Source organism: Staurois parvus, unplaced genomic scaffold, assembly GCF_062004578.1.
Source record: "Staurois parvus isolate SC_StPar_1 unplaced genomic scaffold, SC_StPar_1.0 ptg000388l, whole genome shotgun sequence".
Taxonomy (NCBI): Eukaryota; Metazoa; Chordata; class Amphibia; order Anura; family Ranidae; genus Staurois; species Staurois parvus.
In genome coordinates this window covers 815823-834458 of record NW_028318184.1, presented here as the reverse complement: position 1 = coordinate 834458, position 18636 = coordinate 815823, and the positions used below count along the sequence as shown (strand labels likewise).

The window sequence follows — 18636 nt, the reverse complement described above, 5'->3', positions numbered from 1 at the left end:
GTCATGCAACCTCATAGGATAGTCAGAGCAGAATGAACACTCCTCCTACAAGATTAACCAGTGCTCAGCTGGACAATGATAGAAGTCACAAGACTGAATGAGAACAAGAATTAGATTTTATTTTATTTAGCAGTTTATATGTACTAAAATGATTCCTACTGTGGGAAACCAGATATAGTGAATGCAGGGTCCTGGGTTCAGTAACACTTTACCTGTCCAAGAACAGGTCCAGGATAGTACAAAGAAGTTTCTGTAGCCTCAGTAAAAACAAATAACTGTGCTGCGCTCCTATATTGATGTAAATAAACTATAAAAATAGTGTAAGTCCTTACCATATATAATCCAAACAGTACACAAAATTACTTAAATTATCCCTTTAGGATATAGAGAAATATTAGTGTAATAACATTATTATGTGTCCAATAAAGTAAAATCCTCCTTTTCTGAGAGATGGGTTCAAATAGGTGAATTCACTCCAAGATATAGATGATTGCGGTATATATGAAGCTCAATTATGCGCTCACCTCCATTTTTAGCCCAAAAATACAGGCTAAACAAGCTCTTTATCCTAAAAGGATAAAATGTGCACTCAGAATTTGACGGCCCCTTTAACCTCTTGCCTACCAAGGCAGTTTTGATATTTTTCCCATACATTTAAAATCACAATTTTTGTTTGCTAGAAAATTACTTAGAACTTGCAAATATGATATATTTTCTGAAAGCAGAGGCCCTGGAGAATAAAATAGTGGCTGTTGCAGTGGGTCAATATGACATTTGCTCAGCCATTTATCAAATGCAAATTTTCAGGAAAAAATACACTGAGATTAATTTTAGCGCACAAAACCAGAATATAATGCCTACTTTTTTGGTAAAATATAAAAGATGATGTTGTGTCGAGTAAATAGATATCAAACATATCAAGATTTCACACCTGTGAAATGGTGTCAAGGTACAGTACCTAAAATTGTTCATAGGAGAAACTTTACAAGCCTTTACAGATTGGTTGAGTTAAACATGAGCTATGGCACTAGAATTATAGCTCTCACTCTAACTTTTGCTGCAATACCTCAGGTGTAGTGCAACCACCTTTTACATATGTGTACCAGACCTACGTGTTTATATATATATTTTTTTACTTTATTTTATTTTTTTAATTATTCATTAATTAAATTTTTTTACACTTTTTAATTTTTTTAAATTTAATTTTATTTCTATCACAATAGGTGAACCCATTGTGATAGCTTTGGACAGTGACAGGTACTCTTTATTGGGAAATAAGGGGACTATTAGACCCCTGATGTCTCCTCTGCCTTTCAAAGCATCTGTTCAAAAATAGATCAAGTTTTATTAGATTATTTCCTGGCTGTAACATGCAGGGAATGACAGCGTTGAAGATGGAAGGGACAAAATCCTCATCACTTTTGGCTTCATTCATCACAAATGGATATTCCTCCTTCTCCTTTGTAGGTAGCCAGCCTGTCTGCTTTCAGTGGGGCTGAGCTCCTGGAGAGCCCAAGAAAGGCTGTCACGGGAGGGGGTCTGTAAGGCCTCTTGGATAATTTTTACTGGAAAGTTAATTGCTGCCTTAAATAAAATGGTACCAGCTGTGGGAATCCTCTAGGTATAACCACTTTCTGCCCAGGACATTTATATGCATACACTGGGCAGCAAGAACAATCATAATTTAACCTTCACCATTGGCTTCAATGCATTTCATCAAAATAGCACATCTTGGAAAAATATTCTGATTCCTGCCCAGTACAAAACTCCCAATTTTGGTCATGCTGATCCCTGATCTATTGAATTTATATCATGTTACAGAAAACGAATTTTGGCAGAAACATGCAATTGACTCCCCTCCCCCCCAAAGTCCATCTATAATTGAGCATTATTTTTGGTTGAACTGAGCCTTTAAAATATACAGCCAACTCTTTCAATTCCAATGGGTTGCTAATTGGCATGTTTGCACAGTAATGCAAAAGTAGTAGTGCAAAACTCCGTCATATAAATAAATACATAATATTTATCTCAGCGCATGTGTCCATATTAAAAATATTTAAAAAATATCTTAAATGTGAAATGTTTTTAGTTTTTTTAATAAAGCAGGGAAGGACTGGATTATGTGTCAAATTTCTAAGTCCCTGGCTCCCAGTGGGTTCTCCAAAGGAACATATGATGAATGCAATTAAAACCACTTGTCGACCAGTCATGTACCTGGTACGTCACAAGTCATCAAGTGGTTGTACCCTGGTACCATTTTTTAGAGCCGGTGGCTGGTTTCTCTTGTAATAGAGTTCGGAGTGGCTAACTAGCCGCTCGATTGCTATTACAACAGCAGGAGGGGACATTTCCCACCTCCTGTTGCCTTTCGCTGATTGCTCGGGCTCTCCCATCCCACTTGGAGACCTGAGCAACCAGCTTTTGCCTCTTCCGGCTGGCCGAACAAAGCCGGGATCGGCTTTGATCAGCTCTCTGCTATGGTAACCCGGAAGCGACCTGTCATCACTTTCGGTTTGCCTGAATGTCAATGGCGCCATTTTTATAAACTCAAAAGCATTCAAAAACACAGATCTCGGCTATAGAAGAAAAAAATGAAGTTCAGCTTATGGAAGTCCTACTGGTGGACATAACAGGAAGTGCAGGAATCTCCCTGAAGGAGATGTAGTTTTGCCTAAAATTCCAGTTTTAGAATGAAGGGATACCTTTTTGTTGGGAGTATTCTACATTTTTTATGATACCAGAATTTCCCTTTTGCATGTAGACATTATCCCAAAGTTGTAGAATTACAATTGGGCAATGTACTTTCATTTATTTATTTATTGTTGTGAATTGGGTAAAAATACCCTGGGGCTTTTCACATCACGTGCATCAATAATCATTACTTAGCTTCTTGAGCATGCGGTCACACATCATTTTTCTGATGGGCGGATTACAGCAAGAGGCATATTACTTACCTTTGAAGTCAAAAAAACTATGTAGAAAATTAGACTGAAATATTAACAGCTGCAGTGTGTCCTACGTTAGTCATAGAGGTGGCTGAAAATTATTATTATTATTATTTACAGTTGACAAGGAGGTTGGATCTAGGAGGGCTAACTATATCCTGGTAATTTGTTCCAGCTTGGTTGGTAGCAGGAGGCAGCATGGGAGGATCTGCTGGGGAGAGGATTGAGTTTGCTGAGGCATGTCAAGCTGACCATACACAGCTGGCCATAGCAATTCGAGTGTACCATCCCCTTTTAATCCATCTGCAACTTTTTAGAGCAAGGTCAGCCTGATTGGATACAGATTAAAAGAGCATATTAATGCTCTCTCTCTATATATATATATACTTTGTGTATATATACATACAATATATATATATATATATATATATATATATACAGTAGTTTTGTGTAAATTCAATTTTTTTATTATTTTGGTCAGGACAGAAAAACTCAATTTAAAAAATACATTTAAAATAAAAAATCAGTGTTTAGTTTTTATGTATTTATTGCTTATTTTTTTCTAAAAAAAAAAACTGGTCCATTTTTGTTGGCATGCAGGGTCTTCTTCCACTTGAGAGCTTTAATGGAAACAGTCACAGTTTGCAACACTGTATGTGAAGGTAGGGCACCTTGGTGATGCGCCCTCAGAGGGCAGGTTCAAAAGGTCCAAAATGCCCCAGCCTTCTGGGTTGAATGATGCTTGGGAGTCATTAAACCTAGAACACTGAGGACATTGAATTCCAATTTTTTTCACGTATTCAGAGGGACTGTTAAAAAAATAGCCTGGAGCCTGCTGGTAGCTCATTTGTTGTTTAAATTAGACAAAGAGAACTTCAAAGCAAGCAGTACTTGGCTAACCCATAATTCTTTGCATATTTTGTCAAGTATTAAATGCTTATTTTCAAATCAATTATAGAATATATAATAAAAAACACATACAAAACAGCAATCTACAAGGAATACACTTTTAAAAATAGTAACTATAATATAGTTAACCCAAAACCATTGAAATGTATTTTTATTCACCTAGATAAGGTGGCCATCATCTCTTGTATGACTGTGGCTAACTAGCCTCAGAAGAGTAAATAGACAAGAAGACACAGCAACCAAATGTAGGTGAATCTGGGAAGGGGTTAACTTACCATTGCAGTATTTTTGCAGTGGAAGGTTGGTGATACATTTGCAGCCTGTATCTGTACATTGTCCAAGGGTTCCTAGACAGTCGTAATCCTTATAACAGGAACAGTTTGCTTGTGATTCAGTTAGTTGACATACTAAAAATGGAAAAAGTGACAGCAAGATATTGTAATATCTAGTATACATCTCATTTAATATTTTTTATTTTTTGGATCATGGAATTTTATTTCACCTACCTGCCATTTGGTCATCCACCCTATGTTCTGCATTGGGCCTATAATTCTGCCTGCTTTTGCAATAACCTACGCAATTCTCTTCTACTATAATCAAAACATAGCTCCCAAATATCCCCTATTTGGGGATTTTCCCTCTGCTAGAACCAAATCCCTCTGTCTTCTTATCTTGTATCTTTTTTTAGGTCTGATGTGCTATTTACCTGCCACAAGTGTCATATTGCTCAAACCTCCGTCTAATCTTCAGATTATTCTGTTTGCTATATTCAAATGTTAGTTTAAAAGAAAAGCAGTGATTAAGAATCAGCTGTGAGTTTAAAGGGTTTAAATGATCATTTTGTGCACAGTATGGTCTTTGTGATAGGGGTGTAGGAAGGATGTTGCCATTTGCCTAAATTCTAAAGAAAGCAAGATCATAGGGCTCAACACCAGACTCCTTGCTCCCCCTTTCCCACAAAAGACCCCACTCCCCTTTGTGGTCCCTGTTTGATTTCCTTTTTAATACTTTCCATTTCCAGATGTCTTCAAGTGGGTTATGTAACACCCAGGGCCAGTGCTAGACTATTTTGCGCCCTAGGCAAGACCAGCTACTTGTGCCCATCCCTCCCCCCCAAAAACAAAAATTAAAAGAAAAATGTATTTTTAATAACAGTAGAAAATATTAAGTCCACAAAACATAAAACTGATAAATATCTTCAATCTTTAAGACAAAATCAGTGTCACGGACGGACTGTATCTGTGGCTGGCAGTGGCAGGGTGACAATTACAGTGAGTGGAGAAGAATGGATCCACACTTCCCAGGCAGTGGAGGGAGATAAAATGCTGTGATAGCAGGCAGTTGAACTGTCCCATCCCACATAGTGACAAATCTGACACAACACACCACCACCAACATTGACACAGATCAGCAGGCTCAGCAGACACTAGAAGAGCAGGCTTTGGGATTGTGATGATGTCATCACTCACTGATTCATTGCATGTGTGATGGATGGCTGGCTGGGTCACACACACACACAAGATATCCAAGTTAGACAGTACCTTTCTCTGCAGGTGTAGCTCCACCTTTGCTGATGAATTGGAAGAGAAAGGCTGGAATGTCACAGTGATCAGCAGCTGTCAGCCAGCATGCAGCAAGAGACTGAGTCTGAGAGGAACACTGAAAGGAGCGGTAGCTCAGCTGCTACACTGGCCCCAGACACCCAGCATCTACCTCTGTCCTTTCTCCCTCGCCTCTGCTGTAGGATCATTCATTATGTGGAGGAGTCCCACAAAGAGGGGGTGCCAGCCTGTGGTTTCCCTAGGTGGCAGTGCACCCTAGGTGGCTGCCTAGTTTGTCTAGTGGAAGCATAGGCCCTGGTGACACCACAGGGTCTGTTCCCCTTCACATCTTCTGAGGGCTGAGCAGTCCTCACTGTTGTAAAGAGTGCCACTTCCTGCAGTAGTACACTGTGAATGGACAATGTGGTGACATCCCCTCAGGAGGTGGGCCCAAGATGCCTTGTACTCACAGTATGTCCTCAATGTTACTCATCTTGTTGTAAAGAAGATGAACATCTTCAGACTAAACAAATAAGCTTTGTAGCCTGGGCTGCTTTTTACTTGTGTTACAGGGACCTTTGTAAGAAAAAAAAAATTAGGTTGAGAGTTGACATTTTAAAGTACAAACCCATGTTTTACAAGGCCAACGGACAAAGGTCGTTTCTAAGATCAGTCACCACTATTACCTTTATTAGCGCTTGTGTGTTTGGGTTTTTATTCAAGTCAGACCTGCTTCTCTTCCTATAGAAGTTAATAAACATGCAAATGCAGCTTGGAGCAGGTAGATGCAGCTTAGAGGGAAGTCAGCTACAGTTGAAATACACTTATCTCAAGCCTAAGCATCATGCATCTGAGAGCATACTGTATTAACCTGTCGATATAAGTCCAAACAGGTCCTTAGCCCAAAAAGTCCTTCCCTGTACCCCCTGATTTAGTTTCAGTTTGTTACTGGTTCCTGACTTTCCCTGACTGTAGCTAAACCTTGCCATCTTCCATTGTCCTGACCAAGGAGGTCACTTCAGTGGCCAATAAGAGCACTTTGATTTGATTGAGTAGGAAAGCTCTTTAAAGTTCAGGAAACATAAAAGCCAATTGGGATATGGGGAGCAGTCAGGATTTAACAAAAACAACAACATAAACAATAATTTAAAGCTGAACGCCAGGTATGATCTTAACTGCATACTTAAATTGATCCAGTTTGGACCAATGCTAGTATGCACTTCTCATACCTAAGGGACTGCTATGGAAGCTGAAAATCATTCCTGGAATATAACAAGATCATACCTGGGAGTTCAGCTTTAAAAAAAAAAAGTTGACACAAAGAAATTAATGGTTTCTTCCTCATGTGGCCAAATGACAATTGATAGTATGGCAGTATACTTACCTGGAGCAAGGTCTTCATGTATTACTGTAATTGTAGCTGGGAGTGGGGTATATATATTTAGATTCTCCAAAGAACGTCTGATTTCTGCTTCCAGACTAGGATCAGAGAAACTTATCTCAATGTTGCTTTCATAGTAAGATAGGTCATCACTAGCTGCAAAGATAACATAATAACATAAATAGTATCTGGTGCCTAAAGGGCAACTATCATTGAATAGGTATGCAGGTTTCAATAATTTTTTGTTTCAAACTTCACAAACTTTTTTTAAATGTAACTTTTATAAAATTAATTTAAATAAATTGTATTTAAAGCCAAAACTTTTTGAAACAGATAGCAAAACAAGCACCTGGCTTTTTAATAGAGCTAACGTTCAATTGGTAGAACTACTTCACTCATCAGGCAAATCAGATTTGTACTGATGGTAAGTAATCTATGTGAATTACATGATTAGGAAGACCTTAGACCTACTTTTCTCCCAGCCTTCTCATGACAATTCTCCTGCCCCTGTGAGAGTCCCGTCATCCAAGTCAAGTAGAGAGCCAATGCTCATCAATTGCTTTTCCACTCCACATTCTCAATGAAACATTCTGGTTCGGGTAGGTTTATCGTTCTTTTACACTTTGACATTACGTCATTTTTTTCCAATTAATTACTCATGTTATGCCCCATATATGGTTTAATATTGTGTTTAAAACCTATTGTCAGCCTCCGACACCCATTGTTTTTTTTAAAATTCCACATGATTTCCTATCTATATAAACATTGGTTGTTTTTTTTAAACTTGATAACTCACTGGTACCCATTAAGAAATACAGTCTATGATGTCCCTGCTCTAGAAGGTTGGCGATCTTCTTTTCATTGTCTGCAATTTACAAAGGCTTCCCCTTTCTTCTTTGCCATAGTGTATGTCTCCAATGTTCATACTGTAGTGTACTGCACTATGCGATATATGGAGACATATTTCTGCTTACACTTTATATGACCCAGGTGACATCTTACCTGTCAAAACCCAGGTATCCGCTACCCACTAAAAAAATTAGGTGTCAAATGTTAAAGAGGAGGGGGAAAGGAGGCAGACAAGTGGAAATGCCCCTTGTGGGTGAAGTTCTGCTTTAAGATGCTGTACTATTTTGACTCTTTTGGTTGTTTATTAATCTACTTCTTACCTTGATATGTATTTATTAGTGGAAGTCCTGCTATTTCTTAAGGGCATGAATTTAGATAAACATAATTAGAGCACTATATTCTGTTTCCTGATCTCACCCTGAACACACATCAGTTTTGACATTTCCCATCCTTGCCCCTGCCATCAGTGAGGGGGGAGTTCTGCCTAACTGAATTAGTTATTTTACCTGCTTTCTGATTGCCCAAAAGCTGTTTGATGTGCCTGTGTGGCAATGTATTCAGTGTTTTTTATGAGATCTTGTTTACTAATTTTGTTCTTCTATGATAGTATAAACCTTGTTGGGTAAAGCTTCAAATCAATGACTTTTATAGTTAACCCCATTTTGCCAAAAAGCCTCCCTTGCCTAGCTGAACCCTGATCACTGAAAACCTTTCCCATTGTAAAAGGTACAATGGGAAAGGTTTTCCCATTTGTACCTAAACACCTTCACTTTCTACAGTATATACAACAAGACTATCTATAGATGCCTATACATCCTGTCACCCAAATCTAACTGTTCTTTATTTACTGACACTATGGTCTAGTATGGATAGACTCCCTTTATACATTCTATTCCTGGTTGCTTGGGCAAGCAAGTCACTGCAGCCCCTCTACTATCCTAATGGGATGTTATTTTGTCCTTTTTGCCACACTTCCTGCTGATCGTTTTTTGTTTCTACAGTTTTCTTTTCCTACACCTTCTCTCATTCCCTTTTGTAAGTTTCTGTCTTCCTCTCTGGCCACAGCAAGGGAACACAAGCCTAAGAGGCTACCTTTCCACATATCTTCCATTATAACCGTCAGCAGCTTACACATTTTTATAAGGTATAGTTCTTAGATTGGTATCTTTAAATATACAAGGCCTCAATGCACCAAAAAAAATAACAACTCAAGCATTCAGATATTCTAGGTTGATACATGCTGATATACTGTGCCTCCAAGAGACCCACTTTTTTAAATCATCCTTAAATATTTTGGTTCACTTCAGCCCAACATCCATATAGCGAATGGCCATCATAAATGTAGGATTACCTTAGTGGGCTTTAGTAGGTGAGTTAAAGTGGTTGTAAGCGCTGAAGGTTTTTACCTTCATGCATTCTATGCATGTAGGTAAAAAACCTTCTGTGTACAGTATCTCCCCCAGCCCCCCTAATACTCACCTAAGCCCCCTCTCGATCCAGCGATGTGCACTGGATTCTTGGTTACCCAGGTACTCACTCATCTCATTGGCTCTCCCTGCTGTCAATCACAGCTAGTGAGCCAATGAGAAGAGAGAGAGGGTGGGGCCAAGCCACAGCTCTGTGTGTGAATGGGCACATGGAGCAGCACGTGCACCCGTAGCAAGCTGCTTGCTGTGGGAGCACCTGACAGGAGGAGAGCTGGCAGGGGGCCATAGAAGAGGAGGATCCAGGCTGCTCGGTGCAAAACCACTACACACAGCAGGGAAGCATAGATTTGTTTTTGTTTTTTTTTAATTATGCCTTTAGAGTGGGGTTTGGCAAGCTGTTGATTGTGGTCTACCTGTCGACTGCGGTCATCGCTTAGCCAGCTCCTCCTCCCGCTCTCCATCTTGAGCCCTTCTGTCTTCTGCTCTCTGCTGCTGTGCACTGAGCATGTTAGCAGCCACAGGGGAGGCTGGGGGAAAGAGGGGCAGAAGGCATTGCTGGGGGGCCCAGAGGTCACTGCTTTGGGGGAAAGGAAGGGCAGAGGACACTACTGGAAGGGAGGTGATGTGCAGGGGACACTGCTGTGGGCAGGGCCACCCCCATAGCAGTGTTATCTACCGCCCTTCATATCACCCCCCCACAGTAGTGTCCTCTGCCCCCCTTTCCCCCCATAACAGTGATCTCTGCCCCCCACCAATGTCCTCTGCCCTCCTTTCCACCATAGAAGTGGCCTCTAGCCCCCCACCATCAGTGTCCTCCCCCCCTTCCCTCCCATGGACAGGTATTTTAAAAATCTGAATTCCCAGCAAGTGGCTTAGGACACCAGGGTAGCTGGAGGGCAGAAAAATCCCAATTCCCAGTCACTTGCTGGGAGTTCAGATTTTTAAAATACCTGCCTTCCGATGATTCCCTTTATTGTCCTCCTGGAGGGGCTGAAAGCTAGCATCTCCTCCTCGCCCTCCCCCCAGCGTACAGCTGCTGCAGGAGGAAAATCCAGGGGATTGGTTCTAGTAAACACCTCCCTCGCTGCCCCTCTCATTCTTGTTTCTCCTTTTTTCTGCTGCCTGGTCCTTCCCCCAAGTGCTCCCCTTTCAACAGGGCTTCTAAAAAAATTGTGAAAAATATTAAAAAATAAAAATGTAAAAATAAAAACTGCTGACACCAACCTCTGCCCTACTGACACCGTCCATTGCCCTGCTGACACTGTCCACTACCCTATTGACTGACACTGTCCAATGTAGGCTAAATTTGTAATTTTACAGTGCATTTGCTTTTTATATGTTTCTACATTTTCCTTGCTATTTAGTTAAGCCTTGCTAGTTAATTATTTTTTTTAAATGGTGCTGAACCCTGGTGATCTTTGATCTCTTTCATGTTGTTAAGGTAGATCTCCGCCTCTCAAAGGTTGCCTACCCCTGCTTTAGAGTCACTTCAGTTTTTTGCCACAGGAAAGTGAAAGATCCTACTGGGCACTATTTGCTTCTTACTGAACAGAGGTCGCTATTGTTTCCCATAATGACCCTATCTCTGCTCAAATTCTGTTTTGCACTATTATTAACTATTGTTAAACATCTTAAAGGTATTGCTATAATTTGGGGGAGTCTAACTTAACCCCTTACCCACACATTGATAAATCAAAAGACTCTCTGACCCCTTCTCAAGCATCTAGATCTTTCCGCAACTTACTTTCCCAATACTCTTTGATGAACTGCTTGAGGAAGGTTAATTCTAATAAAACTGATCATACTTATTCCTTACACCCCAATGATTTATTTTTGAGAATCTAACATATCTTACTTAAGACCTCCTTCCTGCCTTTATTTGTTAGCTTTCATATACTTTCATTTACCCAGTCTGATCATGCTCTGGTCTTTATCTCTATCTCTTCCCTGACTACTAAGCACTAGGAAATTTACTGGACCCTGAACAACTCATTATTGACAAATGCCACAACTTGTTTCAATATACAACAATCCTTACAAGACTATACTGAATAACTGTTTTTTTTTTTCCTTCCTCTGGATCAACTGTGGGTATAGGATTCTAACTTTTTTTTTTCTATGGTTGAACTGGATGGACTTTTGTCTTTTTTCAGCCAGACTAACTATGTATGTAACTATATGTAACTGAAAATCGTGGTTCTGACTTGTCTTCTTTCAGTCTTTGGGAGGCCCACAAAACAGACAGTAGAGTTGGGGTTCTTTCACGTGGGCGTTCCATTTTATTTCTTCAGTTCAGTCAACACGGATGAGTTTACATCTGTTTTTTCATTCGTTTTTTCATCCTTTTATCATCCGTTTACAACCGTTTTTCATCCGTTTACATTGGTTTACATCCGTTTTGTGTCCTTTTTTCATCCGTAAACGGACAGATGAAAAATGGACATACAGAACGCCAGTGCGAAAGAGCCCTTATTCTTATCCAAATAGCCTTTCCTCTTAAAAAGGAAAGGCAGTCACATTTGGATAAACTCGAACAAGAATTTCAGACTTGTGCTAATTCCTTTAAAATGTATCCAACCTCTTCTAACAAGGCAAAATGTTTAACCTATTACTAACAAGAGCAGGTGGAACAACAACTTAGAAGAATGGTCCATAGATATTACCTTAAAGGTAACAAATTTCTTGCAACTAGACCTAAAAATATTGACCCCTTTTACAAACCTGTCAGGCTTAAAATGGGTAAAGATATCTACACTAGCAATTCCATAAACACCCTCAATATCTTCAAGCATCATCTATCTAGGTTTTATTGCTAGAACTAAACAATTTTCTGTCTCACAAGTGGATCAGCTATTCACTAACTTAGACTTCCTCACCTTCTCCAATTCACACAAAGAAATCTCTGAATAACCAGTTACTGCTTTTCAAATATAAATGTCTGTTAAGTAGTTTAAGCCAAACAAAAAAACAGGACCAGGAAAAATATATGATATTTGGACTCTTTCTGTTAAATGCCTTTAATTACATTAGACAAAGGGTAACATTTTTTGCAAGAAATGGCATATACAGTATTTGTGTAATACAGAAGCCCAACATGTACACTACCCCTTAATTTGTCGATTGGAAGCTTACTGGAAAAACTACCAAAATTGTTTTTTTATTCCATAGCATCAGGCTACAACATTCACAGAGTTACTCTACTGACAAATTTGGCTAAACATAGAAATATACCTGCCATGTTGCTTTCCTTGGATAGTTACAAAGCCTTCCATTCTATCTCATGACCCTATTCATTTTGTGCCCTAGGATGGTAGTGTTATGGTCCATATGTTCTCAACTGGATCACCTCCCTGAAAGTTTTTGTGTGATACTTTTAGGTTTTAAATTCATTTCCTTTGACATAATGAGATGATACAACACAAGGTGCCACAGAGGCCTTAGCCCAAATGATAGGAGACAATCAAAAGATTACTGATTTGAAATGGGCTGGAACAGCACACAAAATATGCTTATTTGCAAGTGATGCTCTACTGTTTGTCACAAATCCTTCCACCTATCTTGCTTATCTCTTAGATCTTCTGGTCTGTCTCTAAACAATGCCAAGTCTAAAGGAATAAACCTTTCTGTCCCACCTTAAATACTACCTCTTACCTAAACATGATTTTGAGTTCAAATGGGCTGATCTTAATTCTTCCTATTTGGGTGCATACCTGACAAACTCTTTAATAGCTCTTTATGACCTAAAGGAAATATATTCTCTCTTTAGTGTACTTCCTATTAGTGACACATGCTACATTCTCTGACTTCTACAAAACCAGATTGGATGTTTGATTTGGAACTATCAAAAATCCTTAGGTTGAGTGGCGGGTTGGTGGTTCCCCGTCTCTCCAGTATTCCTTGGTAGCACAAATCAGTGAACTCACTAACTATCTAAAAATACATGTCATTCCCCTGTGGGTGTGTTTATTTGCCCCTGATATCAAGCCCATAGGAATTGACAGTTTACTCTGGCTTCTGCGCAGGGATAGATCTCAGTTAAAAGGACCAATCATTTCACACACCTAAAAATTATGGGACTCTATCAAATGCTTTTGTCGACTCCTCTCACTCATTTCATTGACTTCTACATACCTTTTTTTATATAATCCCTCCTTCACTTCTGCAGAAGACTTTCCTATCCCTTTCATTCATTGATCCCTTTACAAGATCACATGATTATTCAATTTCCAATTCACCTTAAGTATAAGACCATTCCAATATTTCTGAGAAAATCACAGTTCTCCTCATAAAGAACTACTTAGATACCTCCAAATTAAGAATTAATTCTCAAAGTGTTGGCCAACATCCTATATGTGCTGGTCCATTACTTATTTAGAGCCCTAATCCACTCACTTTGGTTATATCCAAGTACTGCTCTAGGGTGATGAAATCACTAACAATGATACCAAATACTACTGACATTAAAATAATTTCCAGTTCAGACACTGGTCTACTACATGAGGACATTATAGACTACCACGCCATTATTCAGCCTATTAACCTGCAGTTTTTTATCTGCAGGGGGGAAACTTTCATCTTCATGATAAATGGAAGGTACTGGAGGGATAATCACAAGTCAAGGCAGATCAGCTAATCAGAAAGAAATCCTTGTGTATTCCTGGTCCTCTAATCTGTGAGCTTTCACTGACATGGTGTGTCCTGTGAGACCTCTGTTCATCACAGATATGATTGTAGGTGAGTGTCTAACCTAAGTCCAATATAGACAGAAATGACCCACATAAAAAGACCAATTAATTTCTTTACCTGAACGTACCTCCCGGTGTAAGTAAACATGGTTATCCAACTGAGAAACCTGAAACAACATTTGATAATTGTAAGTTTTTTGCTCATAAGTATTTTAACATTAAAACGGAGCTCCAGTCTCGGGAACCCACTTTCTCCCCCCCCCCCCCCGCTACCCAAAGGTGCCAATCCTTAACGGGGAGTGAGGGATGAGGCCCTAAAGCGGAACTTTCCCTTTTAGGGTAGAGCTCAGCTTTAATAGAAGAAAAAATATTTAGGGGTCTAAGAGCCAATGAATGTAAAATGTATTAAGTCACATGAATCTGGTCACACTGACTAGAGCTTTATATTATTTGTGTAGGTAAGCTGTTGCAATATGTTTTGTTTATCGTTTCTTTTTTATGCTCACTAGATTGTATGCCAGTGTATTACACAATATTGTGTTTAGCAATGGTTAGTACGAATGAGGAGTAAAATGAGAGACTTGTCAGAATTCACAAGCACTAACTATTGGTTCCTGGGTAGCTGGAGCAACTTTAACCATAAAGGGAAATTATTTGAGGTTTTAAGAGAAAGAGTCTCTGTGGTTATTATTGCATACACAAAGCAAGACTTCATTCATTGAAGAACAATAGTGACCAAAACCAAACCTGATCTACAGGGATTGTTGAACATTAATGATTGTGGCCAAACAACATCAAACTACTGGAGCAAAAGTGAAATTTGTTCCAAAGTGGCATTAGTAGTGCCTACTGATTCTTTTTGCGGGTACTCAGGTCAAGGAAAACTCGACCACTTCCCAAAACTGATTAGTAACACAAAACAGATGCACACTGCTGTGTCCTTGTTTCCTAGCATCAACCTGAAAAAGCTTTATTGCTCCTACAGGATGACATCTACCATCAGATTCAAGTCCTCTCCCTATTTTATTTATTTTTGGACAGACTGGGGAAGTATTAGAATTCAGTTTTTACTAAAACCTAGTCAGGTTTAACCCTTTTGCTGCCAGAGCTGTTTTGCGTATTTTTGCACACAGGTTTAAAAAATCATTTTAGGCCTGAAGATTAGAAAACCCCAAAACAGTATATATTTTCTGAAAGCAGACACTCTAGAGATTAAAATAGTGGTAGTTTCAATTTTGTATGCCACATGATATTACTGCAAAGGTCTAGGAAATGCAAACTTTCAGTAAAAAACACATTAAAGTGAATGTTTGGGAAAACAAACGCAATTAAGTACCCAACTTTTGGTAAAATATAAAAGACGAGGTTGCACCGAGTAAATAGTTAACCAACATGTCAAACCTTAAATTTGTGTGTGCCTGTGAAATGGTGACAAACTTAAGTACCCCATATTATCTATAGGTGACAGTTCAAAAACTCACTATAGGTCATCAGGCCAGGATCCAGATTCCGCCCTCACCTAGGTCACGGTGACGTCACATCAGGAGCGCCGCGATCCCTGGCTGGCTCAGTCTCATACCGCAACTGAGCTTCTTTCCCTGCTTGGGTTTAGTGAGGACCAGATGGTCCACTGCACTATCCTGGTGGCTACAATTTATTGTCACCCCCCTTATGGCTTATTCTGCACCAATAAAGGTATACCTCACTGGGAGGTGAACTTTGTGTTCCCATACTCTCTCAGCGCTGTTTTTTGGGATAACATACTTCACTCCTCATAGTGGTTATCAGCAACAGTGAGTAGTGACCCCTTCTGGTTGAACATTTGTGCTTTGACTCTCTGGTTTACCACTATAGGTCATCAGCCAACACCAACAGCCAACTAAAGGAGTGCAGATGACAGGCTGACAACACTGCTGCTCATTGGAATGTAGATTCACAAAAAAATTGCTTGAGGTAGTCCATAGCCTAATAATGAAACTTACTCCCATATCCCTCCCAACTAAATCTTGCAGCCTCCTGCCGTTCGCGTCACACATCCCAGATGGAAATGGGTTTGGGCTATAAATAAGGGCACAGTTATACATTTGAATTTGTCCCAACCACCTCTGAAAAAACAAAAGGGAATTCCTTGGGGACCCCCAGGTCACCAGAACTGATGCCCCCATTAAAAGATTTCCCCCTCTATTACTTTGCTGGGGCGGTCCAACATATGGGGTTTCTTTTACTTTCAATGATAATGGTAAACGGGACAAACAGAGAGGGTAAATTTCCCTAATGGGGGGCACAAACAGCAATAAAAACAGGTGTTCTAATCCTACTCTACTCTAGCCAAAACTAAAAAAAGAGTTTTGCCTTTAGTTATACTGTACTTTAGCTTTCCTAAAAAGAAGTCCTCTTTCCAACAGTATTGAGCTGCTGCCTTTTGACACGGATTATATCCCGCCATACTGTGTAAACTCTACTCCTGGGAGAGGTCCTCAGCTCACTGCCTTCTGGTTGTGGCTGGGAACAGCTTATGCACGAATGGAATCAAACACAGGGCTATGCTGTGCTACTAAAAAGATGGTTTATCTTCAGTAAAGGAAACCCATCATATTCACAATCTGTTGCAGGTGACAGGAACACGTACACGTTTTAAGTGAAGGTGCAATTGTACTTGAAGGAGTTACTTTTTTAATCAATTCTGTGATGCTCAGTCCCCTACGTGTTCATGACCTCTTAAATGTCTCTGACTGTAACACCCATGCAGCAATATAGTCAGAGTTCCTGTTCTCTGGTCAAAGATTCTTAGGCAACTTGAAATTACTTATTTTTCTTACAATTCATATGACAAGAAAGAAATTGCCAATGCATTTCAGTGGATGTGTACCAAATTACAGGCATTTTAAAGCCCTGATGAAGGGGGGATGCTTTGACTCTTAAAACCTGTTTGATACTTTTTTTCTAGTGGTTTGATTTGCAACATCAATAAAATGTGTATGGTGATCGATCAGCATTCTTTTTGTTTATCTCATTTGGATCTCCTAGTGGAGGCCCTTTCCCTTTATTTAGGTGAAACCTACTTTGTAATAGAGCTGCCTAGGTTCAGTCATCAATTTTCATCCACCTTCCTGGATCTTTGTCCAGCACCTCCTATAAACGTCATTCTTGGATGAAGAGTTAGGTCTGCTAGCATACAATACTTTAATGGATTTGTTAACTTACAGATGGAGTTAAATTGTCTTCAAAATCTTCTTCCGATAAACTACTGGATGTTTGCCATAAAGGGAGGCATATAATAATGTACAAAATTGATGATAGTACAGTCATTACTCTTAGGATTGCTGAAACACAGAAAAACAATTCTAGTATATCGTAATGATGCTATTCTGAAATTGTTTGACAATTTGTAGACACAACTTTTCACAGATTGGTGAACCTCTGCCCATCTTTACTTGGGAGACACTCTGACTCTCTAAGATGCTCTTTTTATACCCAATCATGTTACTGACCTGTAGCCAATTAACCTATTAGCTGCAAAATGTTCTTTCTTGTTAGTACCGCGTACTTTGCCAGCTTTTTGCTGCCCTGTCCCAACTTTTTTAAGACATGTAAAAAAAAAATTACCTTATTTTTTCTTAAAATGATAAATTTTCTTGAACCAACAACTCTAGTACTGCCAGGTGGAAGTGCTAACCACTAAGCCACTGTGCCACCCAATAATTGATATAAGTGATAATTGACAATTAAAGTATATGTAAACCCTCACCTTTTAAAATCAAACATTCCATTTAAAATAGAAATTAAAGTCAAAACATTTGCCTGGTGAAGGAGCCCGCTGGTTTTCCCAGTGAATGGCTGTGCAGGGGATGGGTGTGTCAGGGCACGTCTTATCATTGGAAGAGAGCAGGCTGAGTTCTCAGCACATCAAGATAACTGACCATGCTGTGCTCTCTCGCCTAGTGTGGTTAGTTTTTAATAGGACAGCAGAGAGACTGGCAGAAACACCAGGGATATCACAAAAGGAAGCAACACAAAGAGAACAGGATACTTTTTTAAACAAGTACATGGAACAGCAGGCACAAATCAGGGATATGAAGCATTGGATTTACATTTTCTTTAACTACATTACATCAGCAACTACATTTATCTACAGTTGGCTACAGAATGTCCTTTGCAGGCAAAACCTTCTACATTTACATTGAGTCTACATGGCGACAGTCAATATTAATTAAGTTCCCCTCCATTAAGTAGATTAATATTCTGTACATGCATAAAGAAATAAGATAGCCAATGAAAAAGGAGTATGATGACAGATAGTTACAGATAGTTTGGACTTCACAGGCTGCTTACTTTTTTCCTATTGCTTATGTTTTCATCTACTAATATAATATAGTACTCACTTGTTTAGCGTCTTCCACTGTTCTCTGTTCACATTGTTTCAGTGTGACAGTGACTGCATTGAGCTAAATTAAGTCAATAAGAAGAAGATAATTGACATGTTTTGTCGTCACAGCGTCAAGAATGTACCTTTTGGTTTGTACATTTCAGAAAAGGGTGTACCTTTGCATCATTTAGTTCCAGGGCACAACTAGGGAAGGGCTGAAAAGGACAACTGCTCAAGGAGCTGTGAAGACAACGGCAAAGGCAATACTATAGTTTCAATGAGGAATTACAGAAAAACGCTAGAACACAGGAAGGATTATTGAGTTTTCAGCACGGCTGCAGATTTTTTGTATTAATGTGGATTGAGGTGTGTAGTGCTACCTTTGAAGGAGTCATCAGTAAAGATGCGTTTTTTGTTCCTTGCCACCCACTCCACAGGCCACTACCCTACTGACACACCAGGTTTTGTTTCCTTTTTTATTCTCTGAATAGGAGTTTAAACACACACAAAATGGGGCACAAGAGGCATAGAAG

At 39.4% G+C, this 18636-nt stretch overlaps 1 protein-coding gene across 1 annotated transcript; it reads right to left on the bottom strand.

Moving 5' to 3' along the window:
* Nucleotides 1-563: 563 nt before the first annotated feature.
* On the bottom strand, nucleotides 564-17057 carry LOC149455746 (uncharacterized). The gene is made up of 5 exons (XM_089685850.1): nucleotides 16942-17057; nucleotides 13856-13904; nucleotides 6780-6932; nucleotides 4130-4261; nucleotides 564-568 (listed from the first exon to the last, which is right to left on the bottom strand). The coding sequence occupies exons 1-5, from the start codon at nucleotides 17044-17046 to the stop codon at nucleotides 564-566; spliced, it is 444 nt and encodes a 147-aa protein (XP_089541976.1). The 5' UTR covers nucleotides 17047-17057.
* Between the last annotated feature and the right edge of the window lie 1579 nt (nucleotides 17058-18636).

What these genes read in the sequence shown, in the direction of transcription:
- LOC149455746 (XM_089685850.1), bottom strand. Translation starts at nt 17,046, where the DNA reads ATGACTGTACTATCATCAATTTTGTACATTATTATATGCCTCCCTTTA. An exon ending in AAGACAATTTAACTCCATCT is followed by an intron (nt 13,905 to 16,941) that starts GTAAGTTAACAA and finishes ATGTTGTTTCAG; the next exon opens with GTTTCTCAGTTGGATAACCA. An exon ending in ACACCGGGAGGTACGTTCAG is followed by an intron (nt 6,933 to 13,855) that starts GTAAAGAAATTA and finishes TTATCTTTGCAG; the next exon opens with CTAGTGATGACCTATCTTAC.